Consider the following 18627-nt stretch of genomic DNA (forward strand, 5'->3'; position numbering starts at 1 on the left):
TAATTGTCCCTCAGTTTCTTTGTCACTTATCCCAAACACATATCAATATATCACCATCATTTGAGCAGATTGTAAGTGGGTTTTTAAAGGATGTTTTCAACTTTGCCACTGGGCATTTTGCATGGCTCCATCCCACACCAGCAGTATATTTATGAATAAGCTTGAACAAATCATACGTATGATAACCACCTACAACTTATGTGGTTATGCTGTTTTTGTAATTTTGGCCATCTGGACCATACCAAGTATCCATCGCATCAGCAAATTAACTTGGAGTAAAGCTATCAGAAATCACATACGGATTGTTGCTACTGAATAAACATAATAATTAAAGATCAATTATTTAACCCATTTGATGATGCAAAAAGAAAAACATAATCACATTTGCCTTTTAAGCATGAAATTAATTGCAACATTAATATAAATTGCCTCAGAAAAGCCCATGGATTTAAAGAGCATTTTTTCTTCAAAGGATATTCTTGACTATAATATCTATGAGTATCTTTCTTATTCAGAGATTCCTTCTCAAAGATTACTCTTTGCTACTGTCATTTGACAATTTCTAAATGCTGCTAAGTGATTTGGATAATTTAGATAATTTCTCCTAGGTTGGTTTTTAAATAGCACACCAAATAAAATTGAGCCTTAAGAATAATGTGATAAGAGTTTCTATGAAAAATTCAGTAATCCCCAGATATTCAACTTAATCTAGAAATGCTAGAATTTATCAGCATCAGCAGTGAACATTTTCTTTAAGAGGTGGGTACTATTAACCAATTATTTCCGTTCCTAATTATTTCTGTTCCTAATTACTAATTAATATTTAACATTAAACATCAATAATCCAGTTCATCAGATGTTGGCATGCTGACTGACTATAAATGTCCCTATCTGCATTAATATATTTTGTGATGTATTTTTTTCAGACATCATTGTTCTCATCGCTTCAATAGCAGTTGTTTCTGCAAAAACTCAGGGTAACATTTTTGCAACATCAGCACTCAGAAGTCTTCGTTTCCTACAGATTCTTCGAATGGTACGCATGGACCGAAGAGGAGGAACTTGGAAATTGTTAGGCTCAGTGGTTTATGCACATAGTAAGGTAGGGGCCCATCCATATATTTCATTTTTGTGAATATATTGAATGTATGCTACAAAAAAGAGAATTCCAAATTGAAACGAATGATCCAAATAACTTGCAATATTTTGATGTGTGTTGACCTTTCATGAGTATGTGTTTGCATGTGTATATCTGTTATCCATCCATCACTCTTATCCATCCATCCCTTCTAACTTCAGAAAAGAATTATGGGACAAATTATTCATATTAAAAAATCTGTGTGGTCTTATGTATGGACTGCAATCTGTACGTTATAATAGAAATACTCTTTTGAAAGTTGCAATAATTTTTTTAAGATAATCTGAGATTTGTCATAGAAATAAGTTCTGCTGATTGAACAAAAAAATTTAAAAGCCCATTAGATACATCCAACTTCTGACATAAATGAAGTAGTTTGAATTCTGAAGCCTTGGAAGAGCATGATTAATTATATTTTTTTCATTTAAGGGATAATTTGTATACTCAAGGAACTTTTCACATTTAACTAAAATGAACTCTGTTAATCTCTTATTCCAACAAATACATGAATTCAGATAAATTATCAGCAATGTTTATTTTTTATTCTTATTTCACCTTACAGGAATTAATCACAGCTTGGTACATTGGATTTTTAGTACTTATTTTTTCATCCTTCCTTGTCTATCTGGTTGAAAAAGATGCAAATGCTCAGTTTTCTACATATGCAGATGCTCTGTGGTGGGGCACAGTAAGTACAAAATCAATCAAACTTTGTAATATAAACTAACTTCCCCAGTTTGGTGCCCTTTGGATTGAGACTGCAACTTGATAAATTTCCAAAAATGTCCACGGTTGGCTGGGAATTCTAGGAGGTTGCTGTCTTAATATATCTGGAGCATAGCAGATTGACGAAAGCAGATTTACGCTTTGCAGTATTTAATATTCTTTTTAATCTTATTAAATGAATGGACCTATTATAGTGTAGTTTGGTAAAGGAGTCAATAATAGCTTTTTTTTTATTGAAGGGGAGTTATATTTGGAGCTATATACTAGCTGTGATTTTAGCCAAATCCAAAACTATAGGAGTTAAAGAAAAAGTGCTTGAGATCTTGTTTGTTTGCTTTCTATTTCTGTCTCTCTCTTCCTCATTATCCATGTATCCCTTAATACTTCTTTGTCTGTGATTCATGCTCAAACTGATGTGCTCATATCCTTTCACCTAGACGTAAACAAAAATCTCTGCATTGTTAGAGAATTTCAAGCATATCCTTTTTTTCTCTCTTTTCTATTTATTCATACACACATACCATGTTTCCCCGAAAATAAGACACAACCGGAAAACAAGCCATAGCATGATTTTTCAGGATGCTCGTAACATAAGCCCCACCCAAAAAATAAGCCCCAGTTAAGATAGTCGGCCATATGGATGCATTTAGTACCATATTTAGCCAAAAATAAGACCTAACTGGAAAGTAAGCCGTAATGCGTCTTTTGGAGCAAAAATTAATATAAGACTCAGTCTTATTTTCGGGGGGAAACGGTACCTCTCATATATTTTTTTCCACCTATAGCTTCTCATTCAAACTACCCTGTCCTTCTTGCCCAGACACATAGTTTCTGTCTTCTTAACTAAATGTTTACATTCTTATTGAGTTCTTTTTTTCCATTAGTAAAATGTTTCTTTTTTATAGAGTCAGGAAAAAATATGATTCTTTCTATTGTTATATAAGATCATAGCTGAAACTGACATAAGTAATTGTGCAGCTTATATTTCAAAATAAATATAAGTAGTCTTTGCTTAATCACAGTGATTGAGACCAGAAACTCTGTTGCTAAGTGACATGGTCTTACGGCACAACATCACATTACTCTGCCAACTTACAACAGCAGGTGCAGCAGTTCCAGTTGTCATTGTTAAGTCGTTAAGTGCAACATCATGTGATTGCCATTTGTGACCTCCTGCTGGCTTCCCCATTGACTTTGCTAGTTGGAAGCTGGTAGTAAAGGTTGCAAATGGTGAACACATCACTGTGGGACACTGTGTCCATCATTATCGCAAGCTGGTTGCCAGATGTCCAAATCATGATCATATGACTGCAGGGATGCTGTGAAAGCCACAACGGTGAGGACTGGTCATAAGTCTCCTTGTTCAGTACCATCATAAAATTGAACGGTTGCTGAACACATGATTGTTAAGTGAGGAGTTCCTGTGTAAAAACTGTTTCCCTAGGCATTATAGAAACAGACAAACAGTAACTCTGGAAAAAGATTTTGAAAGTTTTCTGTAGAAAAATAAGAATGCAAAGCCATTGGAGTTAACTCTCAAACCAGGATGATGAAAGACTAGACTCTGAGCCATTACTTTTATCATAGCAGCAGTGTGAATTTGCAGCTATCAGGACATTTGACTCTGAAGTCTTGCAATCCTCTAAAATATTGGTGTTGAAGTTGCAGTCTTGCAGACACTAACCCTAACTGTAGTAGCTGGGTTTGCTAACCACATTATATCAGGCTAAAATTAAGTTCTGTAGGTTTTGGTACAACAGTTTGTGTGATCCAGCGTTATTTTAGCATATTTTGTGAAACAAGTCATTAGGTTAAGACATAATAATTTATTTGTTTGAGTATAGCACTTTTTTTTTCTAGATCTGGCTTAAAATTTAATGTGTTGAATATTCCCAATTAATCAGTCCACAACAGGATTTAAGGAGAAACACACAGACACACACACAGACCCAGAAACACACACCTGTATTCTTGCTTAGGAATATTTGCCTTAATTTAACATACTTTCCCTTGCTTTGATCCATCCTCTGCCCTCAAAAAAAACTTGGCCTAACTATTTCCATTTTTTTTGTGATTGAGCCTCATACTATAACTATATATGATGGCAATAAATAGGAGAACAGAATCTCAGCTGCAAGGTGGTACCAGCCATAACTGAGCACTGTCAGCTAATCAATCAATCCTGGCCTATTGACCTTTGTACAACTCCTCCCTTAAAAATTGATCTTTAATCAAAATGATTTTCTCTGAGTATTGGATTTTAATTTAACAAATAGCCAATACATATTAAGAGCCTGAAGATGACTTTAACATTTTATTCCATCATTTTGCAGTGCTCTTCTTCAGTTAATGCTCTGCTTTTCTGTTCTAGTGAGAATTCAGTATGATTTTAAAAAAAAATTAAACAACAAAACACAAAATATAAATATATAAAAACGCTAAAATTAATACTAAATTCAGTTAACAATTTTAAAAAAACAAGATAAAGAGATATGTCTTTATAGATTTCAAAATGCTTGAGAGAATGGGGACCAAACACAACTCCTAAAGGAAAGCTTTCCGTACCATAGGATAGGGGTAGGCAACCTTGGCTCTTTTATGACTTGTGGACTTCAACTCCCAGAATTCCTGAGCCAGCTATGCTAGCTCAGGAATTCTGGGAGTTGAAGTCCACGAGTCATAAAAGAGCCAAGATTGCCTACCCCTGCTATAGGAGAATAGAGGCCTTTTCCTTCATGCCAGAAATGGATTTTAAGAGCCAGATTGGTTTATAATGGGAAAGGTAGTTTCTTAGATAGTCTGACCATTTAGGGTTTTAAAGGTACTTGGCAAGTGAACTGCCATATAAATTAAATGAATAAGTAAATCAGATTTAGTAAAAAGTTTATTTTTTTATTCATTTGGAATGTATTTTCTTTTTATTTGGAATACTTATTAAAAGATGCATCCCAACAGATGGGCATATCCCTCGAGGATGTGGCATTGCCAAATGACTGCATCATTTGTTAGGAGAGCTTCCTATTTCAGATAACACTTGTATAATATCCTACTTAATAATTTGCTACCAAGGCCTTGAATGTGTCCCACCTACACTTTACTCCCTCTGGTGATACATTCATAAAGGTGACTACGTTGCTGTTTTTGAACCACTAAGGGATAGTAGTTCTACATGCTGGAATATCCTGTTTTATAATTGATCTGATAAGAATTAGACTACAGATTTCACTAATTATAATAGCCACATTATAATCTTAACAGTTATACTAATTAAAATATCACCACATTTTATTCATTTTTAAAATTTGCTTAATTAAATAATAATAAAGCAGTCATGATGTTGATGATGTTATCCATTCAGTCATGTCTGATTTTTGGCGATTCTATGGTCCACATCTTCCTATGTTGCGCTACTTCTTTGAGTTGTTTTATGCTCTGGTTGGTGTCAGCTTTGATGGTGTCCAACCACCATGTTCTTTGATGGTTTGGTTTCCTCTTACTGCTAACTCTTCCAAAATGATTGCTTTCTCCAGTGAGTTCCCCCATATGACATGGCCAAAGTAAGTGAGACGCAGTTTATGATTTTGCCTTCCACTGACATGTCTGGTGTTATACTTGTACTTGTTAGTCACCTTTGCTGTCCAAGGAATACGCAGGAGCCTTCTCCAGCACGATTACTTAAACGAATCGATTTCTTCCTGTCTTGCTTTGTTAAGGTCCAAAAGCAGTCATATATTTAGAGAATTATGCTTTTTGATATTACCTGAATTTGGATTAAGTTCAATTTGGATTAAGTTTCCTATGTGAGAATGCATGAAGATGTCATTGTTGCTAATAACTGGAAGAAAAAATGAGCCATGTAAAGTCTTTTGAAACAGAACCAGTAGGAAGCTACTTTATACACATCACAGGGGTATCTGTTCTGAAGGATAGCAGTTTTCTAGGAGTTCAGACAGAGGATTTTTAATCACTTGCCATGTACCACATAGAACTGTCTTCGTACAGAGGATACGCTTTACTGAGCAATGGGCTCAGCCTAAATCATTCTGTTTTTACAAATCTAGTGTTCTGAAAAAGATAGATTTTTTCCATTCAACATGTTCAAGAGTTCCACCTGGGGATTTTACTGTCACCAAAATATACCTACTCATTTTTGCCATTTTATTAAAAACATATTTTTAAAAAATATAATGACACATGATACATAGTCTGAACATATCTGTCTTGTAGATTCTTCTATATTTATTGTTTATTATGTACTCATACCAACTATTATAGAATGATTGGTTGCTGACAAGTTGGTCTAGATTATTGCACACTTCATACAAACTAAAACGTTTAAAGAATAAAAAGATAAATAGGAAGTGCAGAAAAGAAGGAAAAAATAGAAGGAATAGAAATGAAAGAAAAAATAGGACTATAGAAAAAAAAAGAAATACATTAAGAATGACTTTTCCCTTCATCACAAGTATAAATAATTTTAGCGACTTACCACTTTCTCTTAAAATAGAACAAATAATCTCTTCTTCCCATATTCCATTTCTTATCTATTAACAAATCTTTAAAGCCTTGTTATTCAATCCTAGTCAGCAGAAACCCATTAAGGGTTACCATCGATAACAACACATCAATTTTAATCTTGATCAAATAAACTAATTTATATTCTTTCCTTTAACAGTCTTGATCTTTAATCCTTTCAAATACTGACCTAGAACTTGATTCCTTTTCATTTTTTCTTTGTCCCTTCTCACAAAATCTTTCAAAACTTTTAACAAGTCTGTTTTGTAAATCCAATATAAGAATGTTATTCAAGTCATTCTTTCAGTTTGTTATTTGTATAGCTCTATTCTTGTAGCCTGTCATTTTAAATCTACTTACAAATCAGCCTCAATTTTCTCTGGTAAAACTTGTTCCTCTTCCATAATATCTTTTCCAATGACAGACATTTTTAAAATTAGCTTCTAACTCCATTGTTTTCAAACATTCTTCAGTACATCCAATGTTAAAGTACTCTGCTAATTCTGTATTTATAAGTTTTCTTATTTCTGTATTTATAAGATTTAAGTTTTCTTCTCCTTTAATTGTAATCTCTAATGCCTTCTTGCTTCCTGTAGCATCCAATCTTTAAAGTCCTATTTTATCATTTATTTTTAAGAATTCGAAAGAACAGCCTCTTCCCACAAGAAGCATTCTTATAATTAATTTCAAAATCTTATTTCAAAACTATCTGGACCATTTGCAATCACCCTATTGCTGTTTATTCAAAAAAATGTTTTCAAGTCCTTCAACTTGTATTTAAAATGATTAAGAAATGATGACCGTGTAAGCTTCATTATGGCTGTGAGCGTGTTTGAAACCCTTCAACTTCCATCCACTTGACTCACAAGTCAACTAAAAACACCTCCATTTCTTCAGCCTACTCACAAGAATCGGTTATCTCGCAATCTTTCTTTTTGTTGGAGACTTCACCAGCCAGAATTTGTCATCTGGCCACCAATCTCCACCCCAACTCCCACTTCTTCAGGGACATCTAGTTCTTTATGAATCCTCACCGGAAATCCTGGAATGTTTAGATATAATAAAGTGGCTCCTCTGGACACATCAAGCCAAGAGGCAGCAGCTAGGGAATTGACTTGATTTTGTTAGCAATCGTGGTTCATCACTCAAAGCAGTTATTTAGGCTGGTATGGTGTCAGAGTCAGACCTCTTGTTCTATCCTTGTCCACAGCTACTAAAAATGAAAGCATCCAAATTTGTCACCGATCTAGATTTATATTCATTGGATGAAATGCAGTTATATCATGGAAAGAAATTGGACTGTTCTAAAATTTAGATCAAGAAATAATAATATTACTGTATATTTCTCCTTCACTTTGTATGCTATTATTTGGAGAAATGTGAGCAAGGTCTAGCTTCCTGCCTCCACAAGATAACTTTGAATCCAGATTTGTAATTTGAAACCTAAATTGCTTCTGAGTACATTGAGTACATCGCAGTGTAAAAGAAAAATTATATTCAGCTCTGTTGCTTAAGAACTCCTTAAGTGTTAGAAACATGGTTCAAATGGAGCAAGAGATCTCTGATACATGTAATGCTGTGGTATTTTTTGTCAAAGCTTAAGAACCTGTTGACTTGTGAAAAAGAACAGAGTAGATTTTGTTCTTCAAGGAAAGTGTGTTGCATTCTTCCTCTTTTAATATTTTGATTCTCAATTATACAAAAATCTACAATGCCTCTAATAGGACTCTGCTGTTGAGATTTTAATCCTTATTGTCATTAAAAGTAGGTGGCAGTTGGCATTATCCTTTTTATAAGCTTCTTTATTTTTCATCAAATAGATCTTGGAAACATCTGTCTACTCTCTAGTGCCTGGCAATGATCAGGTAAATGCCAGATCATTCGGGTTTCATTCTTGATCAAACAGGCTAATGCAGATTTACTGAAAGAGTAACTCTGTGGAATGATTAGGCCTAAAAGAAAATAAGAATTTTGTTAGTCCTTTGTTAATACTTCAGCTCTTAATTGGCTCTGCATTCATTTTGGAAATATAATTTATCTCTATTAAACTAATCAGAGATAAATTCCTAGTACTTTAAAAACATTTCAGACATTTTTTTAAGATCATAAATGGCAATACAAATGCATTTTTGCCTATGGAACTATGTGGTTCAAAACCATAAGTGCCTAAATTCTGATGTTTGGATCAGGCATGGAAGGAGGAAGCCTTGACATCTGTGATGGTATTTATTGAGACTGTGGTATGAATGTCCATTTTAGCCCAAAGAGTTTGAAAATACTACATTTACCACAGTGAAAAAGTTTTATGTCATTAAAGTATTATTTCTCTCCAAAGAAATATTCTTTACAGTTCTCATTGTAAGATGTGCTTGCAGTGTATAGTACCCAGCATATATTTACCAATCTGTCTTGCTATGTTTGTAAGCGATACTGATAAAATTTTATCAAGTGAGCTGCCGAATTCCTGCTTGAAGATTAAAGTAACAGCAACTTCATGGCTTTGTCCAAGTGACATTAAAAGCAACAATGGTCATCAATACATGGTATCATATAGCTACAGCCAGTGCAGGTTATTCGTGTTCTTAGAAAAAACTTAGATTTTTTTTTAAAGTCCTAACCAAGAACCAATATGTTATCTTACTGTGGTTTAAGACTGTAATGAAACTATTCATTGATTTGCTGACTAGTGGATTGCTTGCTTGTTTCATTTTCTCATTCATTCAGCACACTAACAATGTTCTGTGAATAAAGAATAAAGTATAAAATTCCTTGTTTCCCTGTGATTTTGACTGGCTCTCTGGAATAGCCTCTTGCTGGAGATTCATTCAGCTCCGATGTTATCTGCCTTCCAGAAACAGCTGAAAACTGAGTTTTTTCATAGGCCAATTTGATGTTGTTGTCAGATACAGTTTGTGAATTGTATGCAGTTATTTTTTTTATTGGCACTACTGTCTTTTTGTTAGCTTCTGAGAGTTTTTATGATTGTGGCAGGAAGAAATGTATGAAATATATAAAGAAAAATATGTAAAGAAATAAGAATTCAACTACAAGTTGAAGTTCTTCAACCAATCATCTTGTTGTCAGAGTGTGAGTTGAAACCTGAAGGAATTAAGTATGTCTCCGGAAAAATCTGGGCTCCCACGGAAAAGCTCAAGCGGAGAATGCTCAACAGGTTGTTTTATGCAGGCCATCCCTTATGGGCAAGGCGTAAGAACACAAACAATAACCTACAAGCAGGCTATATCAACATCTCTGTAAATGCTGGTTTCCAAATCTTTTTGCTGACATAATGGATATGCATGGGGTGTTTTTATGTAGGAATATCTAGGCTGGAGAGGAGCTGTGTCATCTCTGCGCCTAGTCATTTCCCCCTTCCATACTGCCAGCCCCTAGTCAGGTTCATATTCACACTGACTGAAGAAAATGTACTGTATTTTGAAAATATTCAAAGCAGCCTGAGAAGCAGAGCTGATCATAGTGACTAAATGTCATTGAAGCAAGGGTGAACACCCAAAGAGAAATCCCACTGTTTCCTTTTTGTATATACTTGTATATATAAGCTGTCTCTAAAATTCTTGGTATCTGTACTGTCTGCATTTTTTTCACCCTGGTTTATATTCGTTTATTTTCAGATCACATTAACAACAATTGGTTATGGAGATAAAACGCCTCTTACTTGGCTAGGAAGGCTGCTTTCTGCAGGGTTTGCACTGCTTGGCATTTCTTTCTTTGCATTACCTGCTGTGAGTATCTTTACAACTGTGTTTTAAATTTGAAGAACATTGTACTCTGTGCTGGATATGTGAGAAAGAATGTTAGTCACATATATCAATGCGTTTGTAAACCCATGTTAACTTTTGCCATTGCGTACAACACCTTTTAAATTTTAAGGTGCTTTATGAGCTTACTTATCTCCAATAATACATGTATGGGACATCCAAAGTTTTATTTGATAACATTGCATCCAAAACAATGTTTGCATGGAACTTGCTAAGATGTGATTAGGTCCATTTCTACTATGGATAAACGTCAAGGATTCAGCCCTTCCTGGTTTCTCATCTGTCCAAAAGGTTATTGAGAGAAGAGCAGGATCTGTGTAGGCCGCTAGAGAACCAACTTCCTACATCAGTATAGAGAGGTCATCAAAGAAAATGAGATCTGCTTTACCCAAACATATCTTTTATAATGTTGTTAGAATCTCAGTAAGTTCTAATAATTAATATAATAAGCCCATGCTAGAGTATTTTTAAATTGTAATTACATGTTAAATTTTTTTTACATTTAAATTAAATGTTGGAATATTTTCCATTTCCTACACAAGATTTTTTTTGTTAAGAAATATAATTACCCTTGTAAAAAATCAGAAATCATCTATAAGAAATGCTTATCTGGTAGAAGGCTAAGGAACATATTGTTCTGTACTCAGGAATTATTTTTTGGTCAGATTATGAATATTTTTAATTTACTTCATTTGGGTTAGTAATGAGAAAGTGCAGAAATACTATTAAATATTAGTTAGTAAACAAAAGCATTTTCCAATAAAAGATATAACACCAGACAAACAAACAAGCAGTCAGCAATACCCTAATCAAGGAACTACCAACTCAGACAAATAATCAAGCAGTAAACAGCCTAATCAAGGAACTACAAGAACAAAATCACATCCCCACCCACAATGACAGGACAAGTTAGTGTATATCAACAGGGGACAAACTTCACTCCCTTGTAGCACTGAATATTTTACTTAGTCAGGTAATGAAACTTCTGCAAGCAAAAACCAAGCTTGGAGAGAATCAAGGACTCCACTGAAGCATTTACCTAGGAGTAGATGCTGTTTCTGATTCAGCTGCTAACTAATGCTCTTCAAGAAAATTTATTGTTTGGCTGCTGAAATTCCAGTGACTTTTCATAGCTAAAAGTTAAGCTTCCCCATAAACAGATATTGACACCTGCTTGAAAGTTTTAGCAATTTCAAATAGCAGTAGATGGAGTAAACTGTGCCATAAATGTAACCGCATACATATATTCTAGAGATCTCCAGTGATCTGGATTTGAAGAGCAAAATCTGATTCAAAGCACACATGGGTACACTTAAGATGCCAGAGGAGAATACTTTAAGACAAATGTGTTTTTTTCAGTGGAGGGCTGTGTTACGGTGTTCCTAATAGAAGCTTCATGCACATTCATCGGTAACTAAATTATACCGAGTCCTTCAAATCGAGGTCTCTGCACAGCCAAGCATGTATCTTTGATATTTTCCATTAGTAATAATCAGTTTCTAAACATATGCAAATAATATTCCACATTTTCATTTTACTTGCATGTGGGATACTACACTTTTATTAAGTTGATATAAACATAAAGAACTTCCCTAGTTCAAATACCAAATTAACATAATTTCATTTAAGGTTAATGATAAATATACTAGTGCTTTTCTTTAGCTGTAATATGCAATGATAAAACTACATAACTGGTAGAATTAATAAAATAACTGTTTTGTACATAGCAAAAACAGATTCAGGCTTCTATTAAGCAGAATTCTGTTTTACTGCGGACTAGAAACCCGTACCCTGTTGGGTCATCATTTCAGAAATATTTCCTTACCTAAACAAAATAACAGAATGATCGCATATGGGCAAAAAAGCATTAGGAGCAGGAGCGACTTCTAATTTCTTACCAGCTTTCCCATTGAGTTTCTTTATGGGAAGCTGATAGAAAACATCAGAAACCTACCTATCTACCTTCTTCCCTCCCTCCCTCCCTCCCTCCCTAGAATTTCTGAAGGCTTCCCCACTTATTTTGCTTGTGATAAACTTGCAGAGAGAAAATCAGTGGGGAACCCAGCAGGAAGTCCCAGGTCCAAACCCAGCAGGCAGGTAAATGGCTGCTGCTGGGTGGGAAAGGGAATGAGCGAGTGCATTAGGGTGTAGGTCAGGAATTGTACATGAGAGATGATGCACAGGTCGGAAAGGATGCAGGTGTGTGTGCAAGAGATGCCATATAAGTTGGGTACAATGTGCAGGAGGCAGCATTGATCAAGGATGTGTGACGGTCATGGGGTTATGTGAGGGGTGCTGCACAGCTCAAGGAGAATACATTGGGTTTGCGCGTAGGGAAGGGTGCCTGTGTGTGCTTGGGAGTATGTGAGAAATGCCATGCAAGTCAGGGACATTCTGTGAGGGGCTAGCTTGGGTTGTGGAAAATGCATAAGGTTGCACAAGAGGTACTTGCAGTTCAAGGAAGGTGCGCAGTCAGGAAAGTTGTATTAGGGTTCCTTCTTTCCAGTGCCTCCTTCTCTTCTCTTCCATTCCTTCCCTCCCTCCCTCCTTGCTTCCTTCCTTCCTTCCTTCCTTCCTTCCTTCCTTCCTTCATCCCTTCCCTTTCCAGCAGGCAGTTCACTGGCTGCTGGGTGGGGGAGAGAGCAAGGAATTGCAAGACTAGATGGGATACTATCATTGAACTATGAAAATGAATATCACATGACTGCAGCAGCATCCAGTAGCATTGAAGCAGACATAACTTTCCCAAATTTCATTTTCTTGGGACTCATGGCTCTCAGATTTTGGACACATTCTGAAATTTGAGATATCTTGTTCAACAATTGTCCTATGATGCATTGTTTCACTCAGTTGAAGGTCATGACAACAAGTTATTATATACAAATAACTCAAGGTGATGAACATATCCAACACTTTCCTCCTCTTATTTTCCCCACAACAACAACTTGTGGGGTGGGCCGGGCTGGGCTGAGAGAGAGTGACTGGACCACGGTCACCCAGCCAGCTTTCATGGCTAAGATGGGACTTGAATTCATGGTCTTTCTAGCCTGGTGCTTTAACCACTAGATCATGGGTGTCAGACTCAATCGTTTCACATGATATAGTGTCACAACGTTTTTTGCCTTTGCGGAGCTGGAATGGGCATGGTGATGCATCCAGCCCGCAGGCCACCAGTTTGACACCCCTGCACCAGACCAAAGTGGCTCTCTCATGCTCTGTCATTCCTTTTACATTAGAAAAGTAGTTGCTGCAGTATGAAAATTTGAATTGACAACATTCAATGTAGTTGCATACTTAAAGAAGAGTCACTAGAAAAGTGGACTATGATGGCCAATTGTTCTATCAGAATCAAATTGCTGATAATGCAATTTAAGCAAAGGCTTCCATTAGTGGGAACATGAAGAGAAGTGATCTAACATTCTTCCTAAACTATTTACAAAATTTCCCCACTATTTGGGGGAAGAGGATTGGGGATGTAGAAAATGAGAGGAGCAATGAGGTGACAATGAAATTCCCTAATCAAGAAAGATTAGATAAAAAAACTAAGTTTGCTTGTTAGTTCCCCCAAAGCTGGTTTTCTCAATTCTTTCCTAGTAAAATACTTAGAAAATAACAGCATTGGAAATAAACTTATACCAAGAGAAAACTGACTGGAAAAATGAGGTTACACTAACAGTAATAACAACAATAAAGGTAAGGGCAAAGGGAGAATTCAGAACTTTCCATGTTACCCACTCTTACAGTTTTTTAAATTATACCTGTTTCCTGGTTTGTAGGAATTTGGCAGAATCCTGTCCCATATGATTATTAGATGCACCTGATGTTGTCCATATTGGTCCAATAATGTCATTTCAAATATTGAACCAAACCATGCTATGACATACAGGTCATTTGTATAATTCTTATTTTAGTTTTGAGATTGTATGTTTTTAATTGTTACCAGAAATATTTTTCTGATTATAAACATTTGTTGTATTGCACTTAAGGGTATTCTAGGGTCAGGATTTGCATTAAAAGTACAGGAACAGCATCGTCAGAAACATTTTGAAAAGAGAAGAAATCCTGCTGCCAGTTTAATTCAAGTAAGTAGCAAATGAAGCAGATTTTCAAAAATTCTTGATAATGAATATTACAAGCTCAATTGTGCCAGGTTTCAAAGAAATATATATATTTAGGAATGATCATTCCTGTTCATTCTTCATTCCAATTCAGTTGAGGAAGTAAAAAACCAAGTTTCTACATCCATAATTCCAGTTGAAAAAGGAATCGTGTGCAAATATGTAATCAAACAGCTGGGCTATTTCACATATAAACTAAGTTCATGTATCATATCAAATGCATTTGCTAAACCATGATTTACCAAACCCATTTGCTAAACCATTTAATACATTTTAAACAATCCACAAACATCTCAAACTAGATATCTACTTAGAATGGTTTATTGGATGACTCACAACTAGGTAAGCGATGAATTGTGATTTACAAACCTCAAGCAGTTAAGTTTATAGAACAGGGGTCTTCAAACTTGGCCCTTTTATGACTTGTGGACTTTGCTAGCTGAGGAATTCTGGGAGTTGAAGTCCACAAATCATAAAAGGGCCAAGTTTGAAGACCCCTGTTATAGAACATGCTAATCCATAAATTATGGCTTACAAATTACATCAGCTGGGTTCACACAATATGCTAAGCCAAGTGGCCCTTAATCAAACTCTGGTACTTCCCTTTAAAATAATCAGAGTTTCTATTTTCATCCATTGTTTGTTTGGAGTTTGAATTTCATTTTGTATTTTTAGCAAGTAACCTTTTCAAAAGAATGGAGATTCAGTAACTAGAATTACAATAAATATAGTATATTTGATAACTAATGATAGATTAATGTATGATACCTACATTTCTATATATTCAATTAATTCATAAATAGTGGAACTCTGACAATATGCCAGGGAAAATATATTTAGTTTGAATAAAGAGACCTTTGTCCAAAGAATTTATTGCGTAGCTTGCATGATTGCATATAATGGATTTTTTTGCTTAAGATGTTGAATTCATTAGAGTAATATTGTCATGTAGAAGGAATCAAAATGTATTTAAATGTCTGAATAGTTGACGTTTTAATTGTCCTGTTATTAGTACAGTTATTCTCTTTTTGTTTTGAATGACTTCCTTCACTTTCTTCATACCCAGCATCTTACAGTTAAAATGATTACACTCCTTTGAAGGGAGTTAGTTTATGTAATGTATGATATATAGGGGCACAGAATTATTCTCACATTCTTTGGTTCCTGACATTGTTCTTCCAAATCTCTTCTAAGGGATTTTGGCTTTCAAATTATGCTGGATTACAGCTATGGAACAGAAATGCCAAATGTCTCTGCGGAGAGATGATTCAGCCTTTTGCTGGACTGTTGTTTATGCTTCTCTTAGAGGTAATGGCTAAGCAGCCAGTGACTTCCTACTCACAAACAGAGTGCTACACAAACAGAATGCTATTGAAAAGGAAAAATGCTTGTTAGAATTTTTATTATACTATGAACTAGTTCTAGGCTATCCCAGTGTACGGTTGTAGGCTATGCTGCATGCTGTACATTATAAAGATTATAAAGAATAACAGCATGAAAAAATATATAGTATTACCCAAGTGTTAGCAGTTAGGTTAAAATACACTTTGGTATTCCCAGATCTCTGTTCATATTGAAGGGAAAAAGAGGATATGGCCTCTCTGTCTATCTGTACCACCAGCTAGTAACTTATATAAAGTTGCTAGATGGCACAGTAGTTAAAAGTGCCTACTCTTAATCTAGTGATTAAACATCCCCTAGATGGTATATATTGCTTGAATGTGAGAAGGCCAGACCAAGCAGGGAATGAAAGCCCCCAATTCATTTGATCCAGAGCTAGCTGTGAGTGTAAATATATCTTAAGATTCATGCCAGATGAACTGAAAGAGGAGGTTGTGACACACATTCTCCCTTCTTTACAGCAGCCTTCCCTATCTTGGGTCCCTTGAGTTATTTGGATTAGAATTCCTTTCATCCTCAGCCAGCCTGGCAAATGGTCAGAGATGAAGAGAACTGAGTGCAAACCATCCGCATGGATTCAAGTTTGGGAAGGCTGTTCAGTAAGGATCTCTATCCCAAAGCCCACTGTAAAAATCCTTCCACTTGCATGCGTCCACTCACACATATATTCAATGGAGTTCAGTAGGATTTATTCCCAGATAAATGAACACGGGACTGCAGAGTTGCTGACTGTACAGAAGAGTCATTTAGAGAGCAGACTATTGCTTGAGTCTTACTTTTCTCTTATAACTATGTTAGACATCCATGATGAAAGCAGTTTATATTTTTGCACTGGATGTAAATAGCTTCTTCGATCGTACAATTGAAACGATCTGAAAAGTTAGGAATAATAAATCTTTATTTTAGAAGTATTAATAGGACATTTATAATATCAGATCATTTTGTGCACTTATATTCCGAGGATATCGCATTGCCTAATGGTTAAAAGCATTAACAGACAAGTTCCTTGTGAAAATATATCCTGTCAGCCATGTGTGTTAGGATAATGTATCTAAAACTATAATCCTTTTGTACTGTCATCATTTAAAATAAATTTATGACTTTATTATTTATACTGATTGACATGTTGCAACTGTCTTATTTTCAAATACTCAATGCCCAGTTATCAACTTCTGACTTAGCCTAATGTTCTGTGATGAAGCAGGAACTATTCCATGCCCCATTTGCTGGTATTTGTGAAAGCTGTGAAGGTCCTTTTTTAATTGGGTATTTGATGGATGGCATGATTTTTGTTGAAGGGTTACCACAGTAGACTGAATTCTGGCCTGAAATGATTGATCTCTACATTTCTAATCTTGTAATTGCAAGTTACTTACAGTCCATATAAGCAGTATCTAAATAATCTACTAAATCTAATCTAATAAAATAAGTAACTAAGGTGTCTATGGAGATTCTCAGTTACGCAGGTCATGATTGCTTCAAAGGTGCTTTTTCAAAAGGCAAATGGACTGTGGTGTTTTTTTTTTCCTTGAGGAAGAAGACATTTTGCTTCTCATCCAAGAAGCTTCATCAGTACTAATGAAGCTTCTTGGATGAGAAGCGAAACATTTTCTTCTTCCTCAAGGGAAAAGAAAAAAAAACCATAGTCCAATTGCCTTTTGAGAAAAGGCACATTTGAGACAAGTAACCAAGATAGAAAATCACCACAAAATATCATGGGCATTTGACAAGCGGACATAAAAGTATATAAGATAAAAACATTTGAAAGGATTCCTTAAAAAGGAAACTACGTGTGCTAATAATCTCCCTAATTTCTCTTTCATTGTTACTCATTTTATGCAGACGAGAATACAGCTTATTACTAGACTATACTATTGCTAATGTGAAGAAAAAAAGTCAATTGCACTCATGAAAAAAAATTATAGCAAAAGGCTTTCTTGAAGATTTTGCTATACAAGATTGCTAGCATATATAACTAGAACTTCCTTATGTATTGTTTTCTTCTATATTTAAATCCTTAAACCTCAAATCTTCATTACATTGTACAAGCACAGCCCTTCCAAATTGATTAAGCCAATTGTATCCAGTTTGAACGAAATCCAAATTTTCCATCCTATTAATAGTACTTCATTTCATATATTGTTAGATCTGTTGTACTTTCTATTGTTTCCTCAAATCAGGCTACTTGGCGGTTTTATTCTACCGATTCAAGGCAAACAAACCTGACAGCTACCTGGCGATATTATGAATATAGTCTTCCATCCCTCAGGCATGTATCAGTGCTATGAATGCTACAAAAAACAATACTTGTATTGGTTTACTAATACGCTTCTCCATTTTTGTTTGCCTTTTTCTTTTATCATATATCTGCACATAGTGTGTATGGCGTAGTTATGCAGCTGATGAGAAATCGGTTTCCATTGCTACCTGGAAGCCTCATTTGAAGGCCTTACATACCTGCAGCCCTACAAAGTAGGTAAAAATATGGCAGCTGGTGTTGTACTTGATATCTGGTTTTGAGATTATACAAATTGGTCTGTTGTTTTTGTCTTGTCTTTCTACTTTCCCTTTTCCCCATTCATTTCCTTTTATTTTCTTTCACTGAGGAAGTCAGGTAGCAAACTGGGACACATACACATCATCCAAATAAGATAAATCTAATTTCTGTTTTATTTTGCTTCTTAATAAATATTATAATTAAAGTAACAGAATTTTGCAGTCCTCAAATCCTTGCTGAAACCTAACCTTTTAACAGCATCTGGGCATGTGTTGGACTTAGGTTAATTCATCTCACTTCACAGAGTTAGGGATATATGCGTTTTTGGATGTATACTATTTTTTATTTATTATTTATTGTTTTATCATAGAGAATAAAATACAAAACAGTAAAACAAACAAACAAAATGAAACAAAACAAAAGCATACATTCAACCCTAACAACAACAAAAAG

The 18627-nt window shown here is 35.1% G+C and overlaps 1 protein-coding gene across 1 annotated transcript in view; it reads left to right on the top strand.

The window, feature by feature from the left end:
* Window positions 1-926: 926 nt before the first annotated feature.
* KCNQ5 (potassium voltage-gated channel subfamily Q member 5) overlaps window positions 927-18627 on the top strand; it is a gene marked incomplete at its 5' end in the record, with an annotated part of 60995 nt that continues 43294 nt past the window's right edge. The window contains 5 exons of the mRNA XM_015817488.1: window positions 927-1102; window positions 1701-1826; window positions 10012-10122; window positions 14145-14240; window positions 18055-18149. Coding sequence (XP_015672974.1) covers window positions 927-1102; window positions 1701-1826; window positions 10012-10122; window positions 14145-14240; window positions 18055-18149 — 604 coding nt within the window. The remainder of the gene's footprint in view (window positions 1103-1700; window positions 1827-10011; window positions 10123-14144; window positions 14241-18054; window positions 18150-18627) is intronic.

This window comes from Protobothrops mucrosquamatus, unplaced genomic scaffold, assembly GCF_001527695.2.
Source record: "Protobothrops mucrosquamatus isolate PMUCROS unplaced genomic scaffold, P.Mucros_1.0 scaffold594, whole genome shotgun sequence".
Classification (NCBI taxonomy): domain Eukaryota; kingdom Metazoa; phylum Chordata; class Lepidosauria; order Squamata; family Viperidae; genus Protobothrops; species Protobothrops mucrosquamatus.